Raw genomic sequence first — 23,876 nt, forward strand, 5'->3', positions numbered from 1 at the left:
TCAGCAGCAGTAGATGGATGATCGATTCTAAGTGCAGAAGAGTCATGTCAAAAAACAGAGTGCCTGTGCCCAACTCTACTTTCCAAAACCACATGGGCTGAATCCTGTGTGTGTTCAGTCATTCAGTCATGTCCAACTCTTAGAGACCCCGTGGACTGTAGCTTGCCAGACTTCTCTGCCCATTGGAGTCTCCAGGCAAGAATACTGGAGTGAGAGGCCAGTTCCTTCAGGGCATCTTCCCAACCCAGGGATCCAACCTGGGTCTCCCCCATTGCAGGCAGATTCTTTACTACCTGAGCCACCAGGAAATCCTATTTGGCTTATTTTAAAAAGCAGCCCCCGGCCCACAGGGAAATTCTGAATTTTTTCATATAATCCTAAAAACATAAATAGTTTCAACCTAAATACCACCAGATTGTCTATTTGTGCTATTTAAGTTTGAAGGCAAGCATTTTACTCTGAGACCTAGCAAACTGGAGCTTTCTCAACATGTTACAAAATTTACAGTCTGGAGTTTTTACGGGAGGTCAGTGGGGACACACACAGAAAGGTCAGAGTGAGAGATACGAAATCAGTTGGCCTCATGTTTGTGTCAGTGTCATCAGTTGCATTTTATTTGGTGATTTGGGGGGCTTTTATTATGGAATTCTTTCATTCAAAGGTAGGAGTGTGTGTGTGTGTGTGTGTGTGTGTGTGTGTGTGTGTGTGCGCTCTAGGACCTGCTTACAGGGCCTGGAAGTGTTTTAGTAGCAGCTAAATACATCCACTACCTTTTCTTAATTTATATTGACCCTCAGGAGAAGTTGTCTATTTCATTACACTGATCAAGCTCATCCATTTAACACACACTTACTGAGGTCCTACTGTGTGCAGAGCATATACAAGATACCTAGGAGCCAAGAACAGAGTTGAGAATAGGACAACTCCTTGCTTTGAAGAAGGGTTTACAGATAAACCCCAATCAGTGCCTGGTTTAAAACTGCTGTACCCGCCCTCTGGACATGGTCGCTGGTTGATGTCCAGTGGGTGATGACTCCAGAACCACCCATTTGGGCCCTTGCACACCTTCCTGCCTGGAGACCCCCTCCCCCTTGTCTTTGCTGCACATGGCAAGTACACTGACGTTCATCTTCCTCGTGTGTCACTTTGATCATGCGTGTTTTGATCACACAGACAACATGTTATTCATCTTGGTATTGCTGGTACCAAGGACAGTGTCCAGGCCTTATGAAGTGTTCAGTAAGTGCTGAGAAGATAGGTGGTAGGTGGATGGATGGACAGATGGACAACTCCTAGATGGCTGTACCTGTGTACAGTCAGAGGTGCTGTGCATGCTCCTATACTTCAGCAGGTTCCTCACCAGGCACATGGTCCCAAGTCCCGGATGGCAGGGCTGGTATCGTCCTCTCCGTTCTCTGCAGCTCCGATGGCACCTTGGAGGGTCTGAGCACACAGCGACCTCAACAGTTCTGTGATGTTGCCTGATCTGTGCGTTTTCTCTCTTGCTCTTTCCTCTTCAACAGCTTTACATTCAGCCCATGATGGGGGCTGGCCTGAATTATGAATGTTACCGGTTTGGCATCTCGCCTTCCACCAACGCACTGGTGATTGGTGCTACCGTCATGGAGGGCTTCTACGTGGTCTTTGACAGAGCTCGGAAGAGAGTGGGCTTCGCGGCCAGCCCCTGTGCAGGTAAGTGATGCTCCCGTCAGACAGGGAACTGCAGGAGAGCACCTAATGTCAGATAACTGACTTGGAAGCAGGTCTTGATGACAGGTCAATGCTGTTGAATTGTTTCACTCATGCCTGTCATCAGCAATCAAAATCTTAGCAACAGAATGCACTGTGCAGGTAGCAGAAAGGAATCAGAGTAATTCATGCCAAACTTTTAGTCCAGTGCTAAGTTTTTCAGTCACTAAGTCATGTCTGACTCCTTGAGATGCCATGGACTGCAACATGCCAGGCTTCCCTGTCCTTCACTATCTCCTAGAGTTTGCTCGACCTCATGTCCATTGAGTAGATTATGCCACCCAACCATCTCATCCTTTGTCATCCCTTTCTCCTCCTGTCCTCAATCTTTCCCAGCATCAGGGTCTTTTCCAATGAGTCGGCTCTTCGCATCTGGTGGCCAAAGTATTGAGGCTTCAGCTTCCACATCAGTCCTTCCAATGAATATTCAAAACGGATATCCTTTAGGATTGACTGGTTTGATCTCCTTGCTGTCAGTGCTGAGCACACAGCAAATGCACAATGAATGTTAGTCATTATAGTCATCTCTCATATTAAACTTAAAATGGTATCTCATACCAGGAATAATAATACTCTATAGGACCTTGGGGATGAATTACAGTTTTCGGACAATGAAAGCAAAATGAATAAAAAAGAAAATCCATAGATAAGCTGTGTATATTTTCTTCTTCAAAGATGTCCTCATTATGAAATAAGAGTTAAGTGCCCGTCGTTGCTATTTTCTGAATCCTAAAATCTTAAAACTAAGGAGTCCGTTTTTCTCATAGAATGTTTTTGAGGAGATGGTACGAGGATGACACAGCAGTATTATTCAGCAGTGTCTAGCTTGACAACTGGGTGGCTCTTCAGAAAGACCAGGAGAGCACAATAAAGCTGATAGGGTGGTTAACCCCATTCCACTTGGAAGCGTCTGGAGAGTAAGCAGTTTGCTTGAAACGGAGTGTTCCCATAGCACATGGTTTAGAGGGAGGATCAGGTACTTCTGACTAATAGCCGAAGCTAGCAAGAAAAAGGCAGATCTCAGTGGCAGGAAATTGAATTGCTAGAGGGATGAAGAACGTGTATGCACCAGGGTAGAGGCTGGGAGAGGTGTTGCACTAAAGATAGGGTTTCAGAGGATGGAAAGCATCCCACTGCATTGAATTTGGGTTCAGGAACATCCTTGAGTTGTGCTGATATCATGCTAAAGGTGATTGTTCAGTCACTCAGTCATGTCTGACTCTCTGTGATCCCATGGACTGCAACACGCCAGGTTTCCCTGTCCTTCACTATCTCCCAGAGTTTGCTGAAACTCATGTCCATTGAGTTGATGATGCCATCCAACCATCTCATCTTCTGTCACCTCCCTCCCCTCAATCTTTCCCAGCATCAAGATCTCCAGTGAGTGGGCTCTTCATATCAGGTGGCCAAAGTATTGGAGATTCAGCTTCACCATCCGTCCTTCCAAAGTATATTCAGGCTTGATTTCCTTTAGGATTGACTGGTTTGATTTCCTTGCTGTGCAAGGGACTCTCAAGAGTCAGCACCACAGTTCAAAAGCAATTCTTTAGCGATCAGGGGAAGAACAAGAAATGTGAAGTAGATAAGAACTAACAACAAAAAGATAAAACGGAAGAAAGTTGAGGGTTAGAGTGAAATACATGACTGTTATGTAGTGAAGGAAATAAAATATGAATTTGATTTTTTAAAATAGCCTTAAACATTAGCTGTAGCTGTAGGACTGATGGGGAAGCTGCCGACCATCCTGGTGGCCTGCACTTGAACCAGACCTTCACTTTGACCTAAGACCAATGGAGATATTTGGAAGGGAGTGAAGGAGGTGAGAGTACACAGGGAAAATGCCAAATGCTCACAGCTGACTAACTCAGGAGGTGAGGTTTCAGTTTTTATTTCTTACTGTCTAAATTGCTAAATCATGATCGTAAAATAGAGGCCCAGTAAATACAGCAGGTAAGTGATGCTTCATATTCTCATTTCAACAGCAACTGTCTATTCCCACTAAATAAAATAACAATACGGAAGACAGAAGATAAATAGCAAAGGGGAAAATTGTATCTGGACTGTTGTTGTTTAGTCTCTAAGTCGTGTCCTACTCTTGCGACCCCATGGACTGTAGCCCACCAGGCTCCTCTGTCCATGGCATTCTCCAGGCAAGAATACTGGAGTGGGTTGCCAGTTCCTCCTTCAGGGGATCTTCCCAACCCAAGGATCAAACCCATGTCTCCCACATTGGCAGGCGTGTTCTTTACCACTGAGCCACCAGGGAAGCCCATCTGGGCTACAGGCCACTTCATATTCTCTGTAAATAAATCACCCCCACCATGTACAGATCTGGTGTCTTGCCCCATGTACAGATCCGATGTCTTGCAGTATATCTTAAACACCAGCGTGGACTTCTTTGACTTTGCCTTAGTGAATAGACTCAGCACCTTGAGGTTTGTCACTTTTTCAGCCATGAGTAAACGTTTACCTTTCAGGTGTGTATTCACTCTTTCAACCAGCTAGATTATCACTGAAAGAGCGCTTTCACTGCAACCTGAAACACTACTGTATCTCCCATGACTCTTTGCCTTCTTCTACCCAGAGGATCAAAGAAATATAGCGACTTTCTCCGCAATTTCTACTCTCTTGTTAAATACCATTAAAGTAAAGGCCTCTGTGGCAACAGCCATTAGATTGTCCACTTAACATATCAGAGAGCATAATCATTGCATGTTTCTGGGTGAATTGCTGTTGGAAATAGTTTAATATTAAGTGTCTCTAAGTAGAGCGGAAATGGTATGGACCTAACAGAAGCAGAAGATGTTAAGAAGAGGTGGCAAGAATACACAGAAGAACTATACAAAAAAGATCTTCATGACCCAGATAATCACAATGGTGCGATCACTCACCTAAAGCCAGACATCCTGGAATGTGAAGTAAACTGGACCTTAGGAAGCATCACTACGAACAAAGCTAGTGGAGGTGATGGAATTCCAGCTGAGCTATTGGAATTCCTAAAAGATGATGCTGTGAAAGTGCTGCATTCAATATGCCAGCAAATCTGGAAAACTCATCAGTGGCCACACGACTGGAAAAGGTCAGTTTTCATTCCAATCCCAAAGAAAGGCAATGCCAAAGAATGCTCAGACTACCACACAATTGCACTCATCTCACACACTAGCAAAATCATGCTCAAAATTCTCCAAGCCAGGTTTCAACAGTACGTGAACCATGAACTTCTAGATGTGAATTTAGAAAAGGCAGAGAACCAGAGATCAAATTGCCAACAACCACTGGATCATCAAAAATGCAGAAGAGTTCCAGAAAAATATCTATTTCTGCTTTATTGACTATGCCAAAGCCTTTGACTGTGTGGATCACAACAAACTGTGGAAAATTGTTCAAGAGATGAATACCAGTCCACCTTACCTGCCTCCTGAGAAATGTGTATGCAAGTCAAGAAGCAATAGTTAGAACTGGACATGGAACAGACGGTTCCAAATTGGGAAAGGAGTACGTCAAGGCTGTATATTGTCACCCTGCTTATTTAACTTATATGCAGAGTACATCATGTGAAAAAGTGGACTGGATGAAGCACAAGCTGGAATCAAGATTGCTGGGAGAAATATCAATAACCTCAAGTACACAGATGACACCACCTTTATGGCAGAAAGTGAAAAAGAACTAAAGAGCCTTTTGATGAAAGTGAAAGAGGAGAGTGAAAAACTTGGCTTAAAACTCAATATTCAGAAAACTAAGATCATGGCATCTGGTCCCATCACTTCATGGCAAATAGATGGGGAAACAGTGAAAACAGTGACAGACTTTATTATTTGGGGCTCTAAAATCACTGCAGATGGAACTGCAGCCATGAAGTTAGAAGACGCTTGCTCCTTGGAAGAAAAGCCATGACCAACCTAGACAGTATATTAAAAAGCAGAGACATTACTTTGCCAACAAGGGTCCATCTAGTCAAGGCTATGGGTTTTCCAGTAGTCATGTATGGATTTTCTTTCTAAAAAGAAAGCTAAGTGCCGAAGAATTGATGCTTTTGAATTGTGGTGTCAGAGAAGACTCTTGAGAGTCCCTTGGACAGCAAGGAGACCCAACCAGTCCATCCTAAAGAAAATCAGTCCTGAATATTCATTGGAAGGACTGATGCTAAAGCTGAAGCTCCAATACTTTGGCCACCTGATGCGAAGAACTAACTCATTGGAAAAGAGCCTGAGGCTATGAAAGATTGAAGGCCGGAGGAGAAGGGGACGACAGGGGATGAGATGGTTGGGTGGCATCACCGACTCGATGGACATGAGTTTGAGCAAGCTCCAGTAGTTGGTGACGATGGACAGGGAGGCCTGGCCTGCTGCAGTCCATGGGGTCACAAAGAGTCAGACATGACTGAGCAACTGAACCGAACTGAACTGAAGCAGAACTACATTCTTCCCTACATTTCACCATGCCTTCTTTGTTAGGTGTTCTTATACAAGTTTTGTTGCTATTTTTTTTTAATGTATTTAAGTTCTTGGTACTTAAACGTTAGATTTTACCAGCTGTGGGAATATATTCTTTGTCTCCTCTTTAGTGCAAATTGTTTAGCCATTAAAGTAATTACATCCCTCAGGGCAGCAATTAGGAGCCAGACAGTGGAATAAAGTGCAATAGTAAGTGGAAGAGATATGCTGCCTTTCTTTTTTCTTTTTTAAAGTGTTTATTTTTAAGTTATAACATGTTTAAAATGAAATTTTTTCAGTTGCAAGGAGCCATATATTATGCACATACTTGGGAAAACCCAGATGTAACAAATGCTAACCTTTTGTCATATTGTCTTCAGAAATTTGTTGTAGAAATAGATAAATATAGCCAACACCCTATCCCACTGCCTTCCCAGAATTGCTCCTTATGCTGAAATTTGTGTATATTCTGTTCATAATTATAGCATGTTTATAACTTCACTATGTGGCTGTAACTATCTTAGATTAGTTTTCGATTGCTGTATAACATTTACCTGCAAATTTAGCAGCACTTCACAGCCTTGTGCAGGTACTAAGGGTCAGGAATTGAGAGGGGGCTCAGCTGGGTGGTCCTGGCCCAGAGTCTCTTATGGGGCTGCAGAAACCTGAAGGCTAAAGGAGCGCTTCCAAGCTCAGTCACTTGGTTGTTGGCCAGAGCCCTCTTTCCTTGCTGTATGGACCTCATCACTGTCAGGCAGGGCACTGATTACCCCAGAACAATGACCCCAGAGAGAGAGAGAGAGCAGATAGAGTCCCTGACATGAAGCCACGGCCCTTTTATAATCTAATCTTAGAAGTTTGTGTCATTTTTTAATCTATTATTTAATCTATCACTTATGCCTACACTCTTGGTCACACAGAGCCACTTTGGTACTATATAACCTGGCAGAGGACTACATGGAATAAATATTAAGCAGCATAGAATCACAGCGGGTCACCTTAGAAGCTGCCTGCTCAGTTCAGTCGCTCAGTGATGTCCAACTCTTTGCGACTCCATGGACTGCAGCAGTGCAGGCTTCCCTGTCCATCACCAACTCCTGGAGCTTGCTCAAACTCTTGTCCATTGAGTCGGTGATGCCATCCAACCATCTCATCCTCTGTTGTCCCCTTCTTCTCCTGCCTTCAGTCCTTCTAAGCATCAGGCCTTTTCCAATGAGTCAGTTCTTCACATCAGGTGGCCAAAGTATTGGAGCTTCAGCTTCACCACCAGTCCTTCCAATGACTATTCAGGACAGATTTCCTTTAGGATGGACTGGTTGGATCTCCTTACAGTCCAAGGGACTTCAAGAGTCTTCTCCAACATTATAGTTCAAAAGCATCAATTCTTCGGTGCTTGGCTTTCTTTATAGTCCAACTCTCACATCCATACGTGACTACTGGAAAAACCATAGCTTTGAGTAGACAGACCTCTGTTGGCAAAGTAAGGTCTCTGCTTTTTAATATGCTGTCTAGGTTGGTCATGGCTTTTCTTCCAAGGAGCAAGTGTCTTTTAATTTCATGGCTGAAGCCCCATTTGCAGTTATTTTGGAGCCCCCAGAAATAAAGTCTGTCGCTGTTTCCACTGTTTCCCCATCTATTTGCCATGAAATGATGGGACCTGATTTTTGAATGTTGAGTTTTAAGCCAGCTTTTTCACTCTCCTCTTTCACTTTCATTTCCTTTTTGCTTTCTGCCATATGGGTGGTGTCATCTGTATATCTGAGGTTATTGATATTTCTCCTGGCAGTCTTGATTCCAGCTTGTGCTTCATGCAGCCTGGCATTTTGCATGATGTATTCTGCATATAAGTTAAATAAGCAGGGTCACAATATATAGCCTTGATGTACTCCTTTCCCAAATTTGACCCAGTATACTTTTCCATGTCTGATTCTAACTGTTGCTTCTTGGCCTGCATACACACTTCTCAGGAGGCAGGTAAGGTGGTCTAGTATTCCAATCTTTTTCAGAATTTTCCACAGTTTGTTGTGATCCACACAGTCAAAGGCATTGGCATAGTTAATAAAGCAGAAGTAGATGTTTTTCTGGAATTCTTCTGCATTTTCGATGATCCAGTGGCTGTTGGCAATTTGATCTCTGGTTCCTCTGCCCTTTAAAATCCAACCTGGACATCTGGAAGTTCACGTGTCACATACTTTTGAAGCCTGACTTGGAGAATTTTGAGCATTACTTTGCTAACATGTGAAATGAGTACAACTGTGCAGTAGTCTGAGCATTCTTTGGCATTTCCTTTCTTTGGAACTGGAATGAAAACTGACCTTCTCCAGTCCTGTGGCCACTGCTGAGTTTTCCAAATTTGCTGGCATATTGAGTGCAGCACTTTCACAGCATCATGGGGATTTGAAATAGCTCAACTGGAATTCCATCACCTGCACTAGCTTTGTTCATAGTGATGGCTTCCTAAGGCCCACTTGACTTCACATTCCAGGATGTCTTGCTCTAAGTGAGTGATCACACCATCATGATTATCTGGGTAGTGAATATCTTTTTTGTATAGTTCTTCTGTGTATTCTCGCCACCTCTTTTTAATATCTTCTGCTTCTATTAGGTCCCTACCATTTCTGTCCTTTGTTGTGCCCATCTTTGCATGAAATGTTCCTTTGGTGTCTCTAATTTTCTTGAAGAGATCTCTAGTGTTTCCCACTCTATTGTTTTCCTCTGTTTCTTTGTATTGATCATTTAGGAAGGCTTTCTTATCTCTCTTTGCTATTCTTTGGAACTCCGCATTCAGATGGATGTATCTTTCCTTTTCTCCTTTGCCTTTCACTTCTCTTCTTTTCTCAGCTATTTGTAGGCCTCCTCAGACAACCATTTTGCCTTTCTCATTTTTTTTCCCCTTGGGAATGGTTTTGATCACCCCCTCCTGTACAATGTCACAAACCTCTATCCATAGTTCTTCAGGCACTCTATCTATCAGATCTAATCCCTTGAATCCCTTCTCTAAGAATACTGAAGTGGGTTGCCATTCCCTTCTCCAGGGAATATTCCTGACCCAGGGATCAAACCCAGGTTTCCTGCATTGCAGAAAGATTCTTTACCATCTGAGCCACCAGGGAAGCCTAGAAGCTGCCTGCTGCTGCTGCTGCTACTAAGTCACTTCAGTTGTGTCAGACTCTGTGTGACCCCATAGATGGCAGCCCACCCGTCTCCCCTGTCCCTGGGATTCTCCAGGCAAGAACACTGGAGTGAGTTGCCATTTCCTTCTCCAATGCATGAAAGTGAAAAGTGAAAGTGAGGTCGCTCAGTTGTGTCCGACTCTTCGTGACCTCAGGGACTGCAGCCTACCAGGCTCCTCCATCCATGGGATTTTCCAGGCAAGAGTACTGGAGTGGGGTGCCATCGCCTTCTCTGATCATGTTTGCTAGATTTTGCAGTTTGAATGAGTACAGGTCATTCATTGTGACTGCTGTGCATTTTCCCGTTATATGAGTATACCCAGATCATTTAGCCAGTCCTACTTTGATTAATGCTTGGGTTGTTTCTGATATTTCAATTATAAACAGTACTATGCTGAACATCTTTGTGCACATGAATGAGACCTTCTGTAAATGGAATTTGTAGATGACTTGTATGCCAGCCTTCAGTATTACTGGCTGCTATCATATTTTTCTTTGAAGCAGGTGGACTACCAGAGTTATACAAGAATTTTCATTCTGTCAAAATATTACCATATTCATTTCATTTTGTTTTGTTTTTGTCAATACATATGTGAAATAGTGTCACATTTTAATTAAATCCTCCTGAAATTACATAACTTTTGATATGTCTATGGACTGTTCAACCTTTTTATCTGATAGTGAATTTTTCTGGTAGCAATTTGTGCACATTTTTCTATTTAGTTTTTATTGACATGCCTAAGTTCTTTCTATATTGGAGAAACTATTTTTCTGGGTTATGTGCATGGCAATTATTTTCTCCTAATCTCTCTGGCTTTTCTTGGGTTTGGTCTCTTTTATTTATGCTGTTTAAATTTAGTGAAATAGAATTTACTAATCCCTTTTTAAGGCTCTTATTCTGTACCTTTTTTGAGAAATTCTTCCTTACTCTAAAAAAATAGAAATTATTTTTCTTCTAAAGATATGATATACTTTTGTTTCATTTTCTTCTAAAATGTGAAGTAGGAATCTAATTTTTATGAGGCCATTGAATTTCCTCAGCATCATTTTTTGCTTATATGCTTTTCCAAACACTTTTTTCAATATTTCACTGTGAAATTTTTCAATATTCAAAAAGAGTAAAAGTAATAAAATAATGTTCTGCACACCAACCATCTGGATTTAATTTTAACATTTTGCCACATATTGGTATCTGTGTATATGTGTGTATGTATGGTTTGCTGAACCATTTGCAAATAAGTTGCAATGTTATGGTATTTCACACCTAAATATTTCATCATTCATCTCAAAATTAAATATATCCTCCTACATAATCATATCAATATGAAACCTAAAATGTAACAATACTTACCTAATATCATGTAATATCTAAACCATAGTCCAATTTCCCCATCTGAAGGCCAGTTATTTTATAGAATGGATCATACTCATATTTATTGGAGTATTTCTTGACGGTATCATTTAATATGTTTGTTTGATGTCATATTCAAATTTCCTGTATACTTGAACTTCAGTCGAAAGGCTTGATTCGATTCAGGTTAAATATGTTTTGCAAGGTACCTACTAAACTTTAATAGCATCTTTGTCATGTATATATGTCTGGGTCTGTTTCTGAGAATTCTATTCTGTCCCAGTAGGGGCAGTTTTGTATTCTTGTGCTATAACATATGGTTTTGATTCCTGTAGTTAAAAAAAAACTCACTATCTTGTAGGGGTTTGACTCTTTCTCCTTAATCTTCTTTAAAATTGTGCAGTCTACATTTGTTGTTTTATTTGGCTTGCCAAAATCTCTGAAGAATCATACCAAGATTTTGGTCAGAACCATACTGAATTTGTAGGTTAACTTAAGAAGAAATCAGATCTTTACTGTATGAGTCTTTTCCCCATAAATGTGCTAAATTCCATTTGTTTAGGTAATCTTTTATGTCTTACATCAATGCTCTGTAGTTTTCTTTAAACAGGTTTTAACATATATACTTATTACCTCTCTATTGCTATGAGATTATTTAAAAATGTACATTCTAATGGATTGTTTGGTATACAGGCATTCGATTCTTTTTTTTTTTTTTGGTATATCAATCTTCTATCAAGCCATCTTGCTGGATTCTCCTTTTTTAAAATAGTTATTAGAGTCACTTGCATTTTCTTTGAAAAGTTACATGATCTGCAAATAGTACATTTGTATCATTTCTAGTCTTTTATCTTTTGTTTTTATTTTGTGATGCTTTTAGAGGCAATACTGAATAGAAATGGATATTTTTCCATAATTTAATGGGAATAATTATTATATTTTACCATTGAGCATAATATATGGGATAGGTTTGTGGAATTCCCTTCTAATCCTCAGTTAAGGGATTCCAGTAGTTTAGTATGAATGAAAAAAAACCACTTGGAAAAAAAAAAAAAAAACACTTGACAGTTTCTACTAATGTTAAACAGACTCCTACTCAATGACTCAGCAATTTCATCTTAGGAGAAAGGAAGATGTATGTCCACTCAAAGGCTTGACCAGAAACAGCTTTATTCATAAAACCAACCAAAGTACTGCATTCATTTAGTCATTCCATAAAACTATCGTTTCCTTCAAACTAAGAACAGCCTCCTACAAAAGAGAACGGGTAAGCAAATGGTCATCTTTCCACTCAGTGTAACACTACCTAGCGATTTTCTTTCCGCTGAAGAATGTACTTTAGGATTTCTCTTATTAAAATTTATGAAAGGTATATTTTATTTCACCATTTCTTTTTTTCTAATAGTTTCATTTGTTTATTTTTGGTTGCCCTGGACCACGGGCTTTGTCTAGTCGCTGTGAGTGCGGGCTACTCTCCTGCAGAGTACCGGCTCCTCACTGCAGTGCCTTCTCTTACTGGGGAGCACAGGCTCTAGGCATGCGGGCTTCAACAGTTGCAGCACGTGGATTCAGTTGTTACGTTGTGCAGATCTAGGGTGCTTGGGCTTTAGCAGTTACTGCACACAGCCTTAGTAGTTGTGGCTCGTAGGCTCTAGAGCATAGATGCAGAAGTTGTGGTACACAGGCTTGGTTGCCCCATGGCATGTGGAATCTTCCTGAATCAGGGACTGAACCCATGTCCTCTTTATTTGCAGGCAGATTCTCATCCGCTGCACCACCAGGGAAGTCCTCACCATTTCTTGAATCATAATTTAGCTATGTATGGAATTTAAGTTGACCATTTTCCCTTAGTGTTCTGAAGATGCTATTCATTATGCTCCTGCCATCATAATTGACAGTGCGTTTCCATTGTTACATCTTTAAGGGTAATCTTTTCTTTCTCTCTCGACAATGTTGAGAATCCTTTTAATTTTAAATTTTTAGTGTTCTGAGTTTTCACCATGATATATCTAGATATAGGTTATTTTATTAGCTTGCTAAAACTCACTGTACTCTCTGATTTTGATAATTTATGTTTTTCATCATCAACCCTAGAAAATTCTCAGTAATATCTCTTCCACTATTGCCTTATATCCATTCTTCCTACTTTCTTCTAGTCTTCAGTGAAATAAATTTTGGGATTTCTCATTATTTCCTACATATCCCTTGACCTTTTATTCATATTTTTCTCTCTTCATCTTTGCTGAGTTCTACGTGGGCTCCTCAGATACATCTTATATTAGCCTCATTCTCTCTTCAGCTGTGTTACCTATTCTGTAAGTTTTTAACTACATTGACTGTATATTTCATTTCCAGAAATGCTATTTTGTATTTTCTCAAATGTACTAGTTTACTTTTCTATCCAATCCAATGAGTCGCTCAGTCATGTCCAACACTTTGCGACCCCTTGGACTGTAGCCCGCCAGGCTCCTACCTCCATGGGATTCTCCAGGCAAGAATACTGAAGTGGGTTCCCATTTCTTCTGCCAGGGAATCTTCCCAACCCAGGGACTGAACCTGGGTCTCCTGCATTGCAGGCAGATTCTTTACTGTCTGAGCCACCAGGAAAGCCCAGAGTCAGTCATATAGAGTACATAAAATCTCCCCTTATTATTAATTTTTGAGCATCATGATCGATTGTATGGGTGTTTCCTAATTTGTTTAATCCTTATTGATAGATATTTAGATTATTTCTAAACTTTTGTTGTTACAATGATGCTACAATGAACACCATTTATATATGTCTATTCACACATAAGAAAGTATACCTCCAGGATGGATTGCTAGAAGTAGAATTACTGGGTTGAAGGGTGTAGAATTTGTAATCTTGATGGATATGGCCACATTGCTTTCCTAACAGGTTATGCTTGTTTATACCTGGCTATACTAGTTCTCTAGCAATGTATGTGATGGCCTGTTTCTCCAGTCAGACTCACCAACATGGTGACCTTGGGGAATGTTGCCAAAAAGATTATCTCAGTGTAGTTTTAATTGTATTGCTTTATATAGGTGAGGTTGAGTTTCTTTTCATATATCTAAAGGCATTTGTTTTTCATTTTCTGTGAACTATCTACACTGATCTTTTCCCCATTTGTTTTTTGTTGGATTTTTAGTTTTTCGTGTTAATTTGTAAGAGCTCTTTATGTGTACATTTGTCTGGAGTGGGCAAAAAATGCTAAAATTCATATCTCAATTGTAAATTATTCTTAAACTTGGCTTCTGATGAATTTTAGTGTAAAAACTATTTACTTTTATGCATTTAAGTATATCAGTCTTTTGCTCTAAGGTTCTTGGGCTTAATGTTCCATTTCAAATTATCTTCCTCACTAAAATTATTCTGTGAGTTAAGTACTTCTACATCTGGTTTCCCCTGGCATAGAATGTATACATTAAATATTTTCCCTCAAGATGACTACCAGATTGTTTCTATAACATTTATAAAATGATCTATCTCTTCTTGACTGATTTGAAGTCCCACTATTATTGCCTACCAAATTCAAGTAAATACTTGAGAAATATATATTTATTTCTGGACTTACTATTTTGTTCAGTTGATATGTTGTAGAGTATTATTTTCCTTTTGTTCTTTTTTTCAAAACTTCTCTGCTATTCTTAATTTTCTTTTCCTTTATGAACTTTTGAATCAGTTTGTTCAGTTAAAAAAATAATCTTGTTGACGTTTTAGTGAGCTTTTAATCCCTTTAAACACAGCTATTGTATAATTCAAGCAGATTGTTGTATTTTCTAACATTGAAGGAGAACTCATCTCCCTGTTTTTTGTGTCTGCTGACTGTTCTCTCATGGTGGATTTTTTTTCTCAGTTGGTTTGTAAATTTTTTGTTGTGAACTTATCTCTGGTGAAAGTGAAAAGTGAAGTCGCTCAGTCATGTCCAACTCTTTGTGACCCCATGGACTGTAGCCTACCATGCTCCTCCATCCATGGGATTTTCCAGGCAGGAGTACCGGAGTGGGGTGCCATTTCCTTCTCCAGAGGATCTTCCTGAACTAGGAATCAAACCCGGGTCTCCCATATTGTAGGCAGATGCTTTACCATCTGAGCCACCAGGGAAGTTCATCTTTGGTGAAAGTGCTTTTATTTTTCCATCTGAAAGACTTCAGTGCACTTTGGTTTGTAAAAATGTTCCTATAAAGCAATTTTGCATTTTTCTGTTGGGTGTTTTCAAACCAAGTATAGGGTTTCTATACCAAGTTGTATAAACTGATATGTCAGCCATGCTTGAGGTACTGGTTTGGAAGTTCCATTTCTCATGGAAGAATCTCCCTTCCCTTCAACTTCTACCCCTTCTCAAACCTCGGACAGAGTCAGGCTTCCTTATTGATAGAGATTTTCTGGCTCCCTGTGCTGATGGGCCAGACTTTCATTGGCATCTCGGCTCTAGTACCTCTCTCCTTGGTGCTGGCATCAAGCACCACCACCACCACCACCACCACCACCACCACCCCCCACTTTCTGGGTATTGAAACTGCAGCTCTAGGGTCTGTTTCTGACCTCAGCTGCATATTTTAAATTGAGCGTTGTTTTATTCTCATTTCTGTGTGTTATGGCAGGAGAAACTTCTACCTTTGCATCAACCAGCACTTGGAAAATCTTTGGGAACTCCCCTTCCCCTGCCCTGGGTCTTATTTTGGTTTTCATAATAATCTGTGTGTGTCAAACACCACTTAGTTATGGGATTAGACTTTTCTATAAGGGATGGGCTGAGGCAGGAAGGAGAGCAGTGAGTAGCAGCTCCTAGATTATAACCTCTTGGGGAGCTTTTGTAAATATGCATGGTCCATATTCTCACCTCCTTCGGTAGCCATGGTGTATCAGAATGGTGGTGGGTGGGAGGGTGATGGGTATTTTGGAAAAAGACCCCAAGATGCTTCTGTTCTGCTGCCCCTGCTTCTCCTCGACTCACCCTCCACTCCTACGGACGGTCACTATTCTAGTCTCAGATCAGATAAACAAGGCAAGAGTCACAGTGAATCATGGAGCTGGCCAACCGAGGTCTTCAGCACAGTCTCCCATGCCTGGAATAGGTATGAGGGACTGCAGTACTTTCAACTGCCTCTCTGTTGCCTGGGCCAAGTGTCCTAAAGCTAGGAAAATAATAGAGTGCTAAAATTGACAACTTTCTCTTAATGTATCCAAAGCTTCTGAAATACCACCCATCTCTTTTTATAGATTGAGACATTTAGCACCCAAGAGCTGTATAGATTTCAGCTTAGAAAATTTGAGACGCATCATGGATTGTGGCAATCGTTTCACTGTGAATTTTCTTTGCTGCAGGTTGAAATTGGATCTTCTGGTTCATGTTTAAAAATAGGGAAGTTAGCTGTTAAGAACAGAGTCTCAGAGATACGCCTCTGACATTTACTTAGAGTACAACCAAATGATGCCAAAGCCAAGGGCCCCCAAAGACATAGATTAGGCAGCCCTGCCTCCTCACTTTACAGAAAAGAACAACAAGGCTTGGGGATAGTAAACGACTTCAGGTAGTTGCAAAGCAAGGTGGTACTAAATCCATTACTCCTGTCCTGTAACCCAGGACACTTTTCTAGTAAACCATGTCCACTCAGAATGCATCTCAGTACTGACTAATCCATCCATCAAAGGGGATAGGTCACTTTGTTTTGCATACTATGATGGAAAAGATCTGAGCGTGATAAATGTTAGAGTTGGTAAAGGAGCCATCTTCTTCAGGCCTTCATGATCAACTAGGTCCTCACATCCTAGGCGATAAGACAAAAAATGCATGATTAAAATTTTAACCCAAGACTTTGGTGAAAGAATTTAAAGTAACAGTGTGTTAATTGTTAACAGCTGACATTCAATAAACACTGGCCTTACTCCAGGCACCATGCTAAGTACTTAACTCCTGTTCACTTGATTACCCACACAACAAGGACTGTGCTGTCATTATCTTCTCTTTACAGATGGGGAAACTGCAGGGCAATGAAGTTAAATAACTTGACCAAAATGACACAGCTCATAAGTGACAAGTAGGATTTGAACCCCAGGGACCATGCTTTTAGCTACAGTATACTATGGCTTCTCAGGACATCAAACCAGTCAACCCTAAAGGAAATCAACCCTGAATATTCTTTGGAAGGACTGATGCTGAAGCTCCAGTACTTTGGCCACCTGATGCAGAGTCAACTCATTGGAAAAGACCCTGATGCTGGGAAAGATTGAGGGCAAGAGGAGAAGGGGGCGGCAGAGGATGAGATGGTTGGATGGCACCACTGACTTGGTGGACATGGAGTTTGAGCAAACTCCAGGAGACAGTGAAAGACAGGGAAGCCTGGCATGCTGCAGTCCATGGGGTTACAAAGAGCTGGACACAACTTAGCGACTGAACAACAAATGAAGTTAAAAGTTCTGTGACCAAAGAATTAATAGTATGTGTAATATATGTGCAGGCTTTTCTGTGAATGGCATTTCTAGAAAATATCCTCTAGATGTTATTTATTATTCATTTATTTTTAAATAAATAATAATTTTTGACTGCACTGGGTCTTAGCTGCTACACACAGGCTTTCTCTAGTTGCAGCAAGCAGAGGTTCCTCCCTAGTGGCAGTGTGCAAGCTTTTCCTTGTGGTGGCTTCTCTTGTGCAGCACAGGTTTAGGGCGCTGGCTCAGTAGCTGTGGTGTGTGGGCTTAGTTGCCCCACAGCATGTGGGATCTTTTCAGACCAGGAATCAAACCCATGTTTCCCTGGATTGGCAGGCAGATTGGCAGGTCACCATTTGGACCACCAGGGAAATCCCAGGTGTAATTGAAAATCAACTTTCCTTTAGTGTTGAGTGCTATGATCAGATGCTCAATCATGTCCAATTCTTTGTGATTCCATGGACTGTAGCCCACCAGCCTCCTCTGTCCATGGGATTCTCCAGGCAAGATACTGGAGTGGGTTGCCATTTCCTCTTCCAGGGGATCTTCCCAACTCAGGGATCAAACCCACATCTTTAACATCTCCTGCATTAGCAGGCAAGTTCTTTACCACTAGCACCACCTGGAAAGCCCTTCATGTTGAGTAGCTAGTTCGCAAATGAGAAGTCTATTGTCTCCAGATGATACATTATGTCTGACAACCTTAAATGGGTGCTAGTTCTCAAAAACTTTTTAAAAGATACACAATTTTCCTGATTATAAGAATGACACACGTACATTAAAGAAAGTTGGATGATTTTTTTTTTTTACTATTTTTGTTGTATTTATATATATGTACAGATGGTCCTAGGCTTAAACGATGGTTTGACTTGAGATTTTTTGACTTTATAATGGTGTGAAAGCCATATGCATTCAGTAAAAAGTTTACTTCGAGGTGTGAATTTGGATCCTTCACTGAGCTGGTGATACGTGGTCCCATGCTTGTGGAGTGCTGGGCTGTGGCAGCCACAGCTCCCAGTCAGCCAGGTGATCACAAGTGTAAATAACCGATATCCTTAGAAGTACTCGGTATGCACAGATGCTGTTTTCCACTTTCAATACAGTATTCAATAAATTACAGGAGAGATTCAACCCACTGTTATAAAATAGGGTTTGTCTCAGATGATTTTGCCCATGTGTACATGCTCAGCCTTTAAGTCGTGTCTGACTCTCGCAACCCCGTAGACTATAGCCCACCAGGCTCCTCTGTCCATGGGATTTCCCAGGTGTGAATACTGGAGTCGGTTGCCATTTCCTCCTCCAGGGTATCTTTCTGAACCAGGGATCAAACCCACGTCTCCTACATTGCAGGTGGATTTTTACCACTGAGCCAAGTGGAAGCCCTGATTTTGCACACCTGTAGGCAAATGTAGGTGTTCTGAGCACAGTTAAGATAGTCCAGGCTAAGCCAGGATGTTCAGTAGATTAGGTGTATTAAATACATTTTTTAGTTAGTGATATTTTCAACTCACCATGCTTTTATTGCGATGTAACCCCATCATAAGTCTAGGAAGGTGTGTGTGTGTGTGTGAGAGAGAGATATGAAAAAGTATATAAGCTTGGGCATTCCACTTAAAGAACAATGCTAAAATCAATTGCTAGGTACATAACAGAGCTGGGGTTGGTTTTGTTTTTTCTTTTTCATCCTAAATGCAATCATTTTCACATCTGTTATTCTTTGATGCATTTTTTGATTGCCTTGTTCTTTTGATTTTTTAAAAGCGTTGTTGAGATATGAAATGAGCCATTCACATTACAGGGTACAATTTGAAGTTTTACATAAGATGATAAATATTTCCATCAAGCCCCAAAATTTCCTTGTACTTTTCTATTCTATCTACCCCCAGACCTTGCTGCCCCCCAATCCCAGATAGCCCCTGCTCTGCCTTCTGTCATTACAGATTACTTTTCCCTTGTTAGAATTTCATCTAAATGAATCATAGCATGCATGCCTTTTTGCCTGGCTTCTTTCACTCAGCATAATTGTTTTAAGATTGACTTCTTTTTGTTTCTTGTATCACTAGTTCGTTCATTTTTATGCTGTGCAGTACTCAGTTGCACAGATATAATTGGTGTACCCTCTTTCACCTGTTCATGTTTGGGTTGTTTCTGGGTTTGGGGGCTGTTATAAATTAAGTTGCTCTGAAAATTAGTGTTGAAGTCCTTGGATATAATTTTCATTTCCCCTGAGTAAATACCTAGAAGTGGAATGGCTGAGTCATATCAAGGGGACGTGATTTTCTTCCTAAGAAATTGCCAAACTGTTTTTCAGAGTTGACTGTGTCATTTTCCATTCCCACCAGCTGTATATGAGGGTTTCAGTGCCTCTGCATACGCATCAGCATTTGATATGGCCAGTCTTTTTCATTCTAATAGGTAGCTGCAGTGGTTGTTTAGTCCTGCTCCAGAGGATCTTCCCAACCTAAGGATCAAACCCATGTTTCCTGCATTGCAGGTGGATTCTTTACCACTGAGCTACTGGGGAAGCCCTTAGTAGGTAGTTGGTGGTATCTTACTGTGGTTTAAATTTCCCTTTCCCTAAGGAAATGGCAATCTTCTCCAGCACTCTTGCCTGGAAAATCCCATGGACGGAGCAACCTGATAGGCTACAGTCCATGGAGTCGCAAAGAGTCGGACATGACTGAGCAACTCACTTCACTTCACTTCACTAATGGCTAATAGGCTTTCCCATCTTTTCATGTACTTATTTGCCATTCACACATCTTCTTTAGTGAAGTGTCTTTTCCAGTTCTCTCGCCCATGTTTGTACTAAGTTGCTGTTTTCTTGGGCTAACCAGGTGGTGCTGGTGGTAAAGAACTGCCTGCCGTTGCAGGAGACAAAAAGACTCAGGTTTGATCCCTGGGTCAGGAAGATGCCCTGGAGGAAGGCATGGCAACCCACTCCAATATTCTTGCCTGGAGAGTCCCATGAGCAGGAGGCTGGCAGGCTACAGGCCATAGGGTCACAAGAGTCATGCTGAAGCAATTTAGCACACACACTTGTTTTCTTATTTTTGAGTCAGAATTCTTTATATTCAGAACGCAAATCTTTTGTCAAAAATGGGACTTGCAAATATTCTCTCCCAATATTTTCAGCCTCTTAACATTGTCTTTCGAAGAGGACAGATTCTTAATTTTGATGAAATAAGACTCAATCAATGTTTCTTTTTATACATTGTATATTTTGGTGTTATAGCTAAGAAATTTTTTGCTTCACTTGATGATGTGAAGATTTCCTCCTATGTTTTTTCTAAGCATTTTATAGTTTTAGAAATGTTTCCAAATATTTAGGGATTTTCCAGTCATCTTTCAGTTGCTAATGTCTAGTTCCACCATTGCCAGAGAACACACTTAGTATAAGTTGAATCCTTTTAAATGTATTGAAAGTTGTATTGTGGCCCAGGAAATAGTCTATTTTGGTAAATATTCCAAGTGCTCTTGAAAACAGTGTATGTTCGGTTGTGTGGGTGGAGTATTCTATAATTGTTAAGTTAGGTGATAGAATTGTTCAAGTCGTCTATGTCCTTTGTTATTTTCTATCTATTTTTAAGAAAAGGAATTTGAAATCTCTTACTCTATTTGTAAAATTGTTTCTTTCTCCTTACACTTTTACCATTCCTATTTTATATATTTTTAAATTCTGTTATTAGGTATAAAAACATGTAGTATTATGCCATGTTTATGAACTGAACATTTTATCATTATGAAATTACTGTGTTTATCTGATAGTACTCTGCTCTGGATCTACTCTGTCTGATATTATACGCACTCTGGGTTTCTTTTTATGAGCATTGGCACGATGCATCTTTTTAAATCCTATGACTTGCAACATAATTGAGTAGTAACATTTAAAGTGGGTTTCTTGTAGGTAGCATATAGTTGGGTCTTGCTTTTTATCTAGTTTGACAATCCCCATTTTTTAACTGGAGTGCTTAGACCAGACAAACAACAGCCGGTAGCTAAATCTGCCATGTGACCTGCTTCCATATGGCCCATGAACTAAGAATGGTTTTTACATGGTTAAATGGTTGTCAAAAAATCAGAAGAATATGTAATAGAAACCATGTGTGACCCCCAAAATTAACATGTTTGCAGTCTGGTCCTTTACGGAAAAAGTTCATAAACCCCTAGTGTAGACTATTTATATTTCACGAGATGATTGATATGGTTGGACTTAAGTCTGTAGTCTTGCAATGTGTTTCCTGTGTCTCAGCTGTTCCTTTTTTCTCTTTTTCCATCTTCTCTTGAATTGAGTCTTTTTATCTCCTCGGCTAGTATATTAGCTGTGACTCTTGGCTGTGTGATTTTAGTGGCTCTGGGGTTTGTAGTATCCATTTACTTTATCACACCTACCGCTTCCTGTAGTAAACAAACCTACAAACTGTCCTTCCCTTTCTTGCCTTCTGTTCTTTCTATAATATTGCCATCATGTATATTTTACAAATCTCCTGTGCGTGAATGCTAAGTCACTTCAGTTGTGTCCAACTCTGTGTGACCCTATGGACTGTAGCCCACCAGGCTCCTCTGTCCGTGGGATTTCCCAGGCAGTGATACTGGAGTGGGTTGCCATGTCCTCTTCCAGGGGTTCTTCCCAACCCAGGGATCGAACCCACATCTCTTACGTCTCCTGCATTGGTGGCAGGTTCTTTACTACTAGCGCCACCTGGGAAGCCCAGAATTCACCCAGTACATTGTTATTACTTTTGCTTGAATCAGTCAGTTATCTTTTAAAATACTTAAAGTTAGAAATAAAGATTTTACAATTGCCTACATAGTTACCATTTCTAGTGTTCATTTCTGTGCGTATATCCCTGTTTCCACCTGATCTTATTTTTCTTCTGCTGGAAGGGTTTCCTTTAGTGCATTCGATAGTGCGGATCTGAGGTAATGCTTTCTTTCTTTCAGTTTTATTGAGGTATAATTAGCAAATAAAAGCTATGTATATTTAAGGTGTACACCTTGATGTTTTGATATACGTGTATGTTGTAAAATGATTTATTGTTGTCTGGTCGCTCAGCCGTGTCCAACGCTTTGTGACCCCATGGACTGTAGCTCGCCAGGCTCCTCTGTCCATGGAGATTCTCCAGGAAAGAATACTGGAGTGGGTTGCCATGCCCTCCTCCAGGGGGTCTTTCCAAGCCAGGGCTCGAACCCACATCTCCTGCATTGGCAGGCAGGGTTTTGTTGTTGTTGTTTTACCACTGAGCTCCCAAGGAAGCCCACTGTAAAATGATTACTCAAAGTAGTTAACATAGTCATCATCTCACATAATCCTTTTTTCCTTTTTTTTTTTCGTGGTAGTGAGAACCCTGAAGATACACCCTCTTAGCAAATCGCAAGTCTACAGTACTGTTAACTACAGTCACCATGCTGTACCTTAAATCCCAGACCTACTCATCTTGCATAACTAAAACTTTGCCTCCCTTAACCAATATCTCCCCGTACCTGTACCCCGCAGCCCCTAGCAATCACTATGGTACTCTCTGAATCTATGAGTTTGACTTTCTCTAGATTTCATATCTAAGTGGATCGTGCAGCGTTTGTCCTTCTCTGTCTGGCTTATTCCATTTAGCAGTATTCTCCAGGTTTATCCGTGTTGCCCAGATGGCAAGATATCCTTCTAAGACTGAATAATATTTCAATATGCATGTGTGTGTGTATGTGTGTGTATGTCTGCTTATGATAAATTCTTTCAGCTTGTAAATGTCTGGAAACATTGCTTTATCTTCACTTTTGATAAATACTTTTGTTTGGGATAGAATTCTAGGCTGGCTGGGTTTCTCTCCTTGGTACTCCAAAGATATCACTCCACTGTCTTAGAGCTTGTATAGTTTCTGACATGAAATCATCTACAGTCCTTTTCTTTGTTGCTTGGTACATAATATTTCTTTTTCTCTCTTCTTTAAAGATTTTCTCTTTAACACTGGTTATCAGCAATTCACTAGTGTATCCATGTTTCTTGTACTTGGTGTTCTCTGAGCCCCTTGGATCAGTGGGTTTATAGTTTTTAATCCCATTTAGAAAAATTTTGGTTACTATTGCTTCAAATATTCTTTCTGCCTCCCATCCTCTCCTCTTATTTGGGTGGTCCCACAGTTTACTGATTTTCTATTTTTTTCAGTATTTTACTTTGTTTCATTTTAATCATTCATATTGCTATGTTTTCAAGTTCACTTCTCTTTTTTTTTTTTTTGCCAATGTGTAATCTGCTATTAACACCATTCAGTATATTTTTCATCTCATGTAATAGTTTTTAATCCCTAGGAGTTTGATTTATGTCTTTTTTAGGGTTTGTATTTTAGGACTTCCCAGGTGGCACAGTGGTAAAGAACCTGCCTGCCAATGTGGGAGACACAGGAGACGCAGGTTCGATCCCTGGGTTGGGAAGATTCCCTGGAGAAGGAAATGGCAACCCACTCCAGTATTTTTGCCTGGAGAACCCCATGGACAGAGGAGCCTGGTGGTTGTAATCCATGGGGTCACGAAAGAGTCGGACACAACTGAGCACACGTCTCTGTTTAATGTGACTAATATTTTGTCTGTCATTTCCTAAGTAGGATGGAGGAATAATGACTGGCTTAATATAATTTCTAATAACCCTACCCTGTGTGATTTCTTCATAAATTTTAGTTTATTGATTTTTCCCTGTTATGAATTTGTGTCTCTTTGCACCTTGCTAGTTTTGCATTAGATGA

At 40.5% G+C, this 23,876-nt stretch overlaps 1 protein-coding gene across 2 annotated transcripts in view; it reads left to right on the forward strand.

Moving 5' to 3' along the window:
• BACE2 (beta-secretase 2) overlaps window positions 1–23,876 on the forward strand; it is a 103,836-nt gene that overhangs the window by 75,548 nt on the left and 4,412 nt on the right. For both annotated transcript variants that reach the window (XM_068972617.1, XM_068972625.1), the window contains one exon: window positions 1,524–1,692. In XM_068972617.1, the coding sequence (XP_068828718.1) occupies window positions 1,524–1,692 (169 nt within the window). The remainder of the gene's footprint in view (window positions 1–1,523; window positions 1,693–23,876) is intronic.

This window comes from Capricornis sumatraensis, chromosome 1, assembly GCF_032405125.1.
Source record: "Capricornis sumatraensis isolate serow.1 chromosome 1, serow.2, whole genome shotgun sequence".
NCBI lineage: Eukaryota > Metazoa > Chordata > Mammalia > Artiodactyla > Bovidae > Capricornis > Capricornis sumatraensis.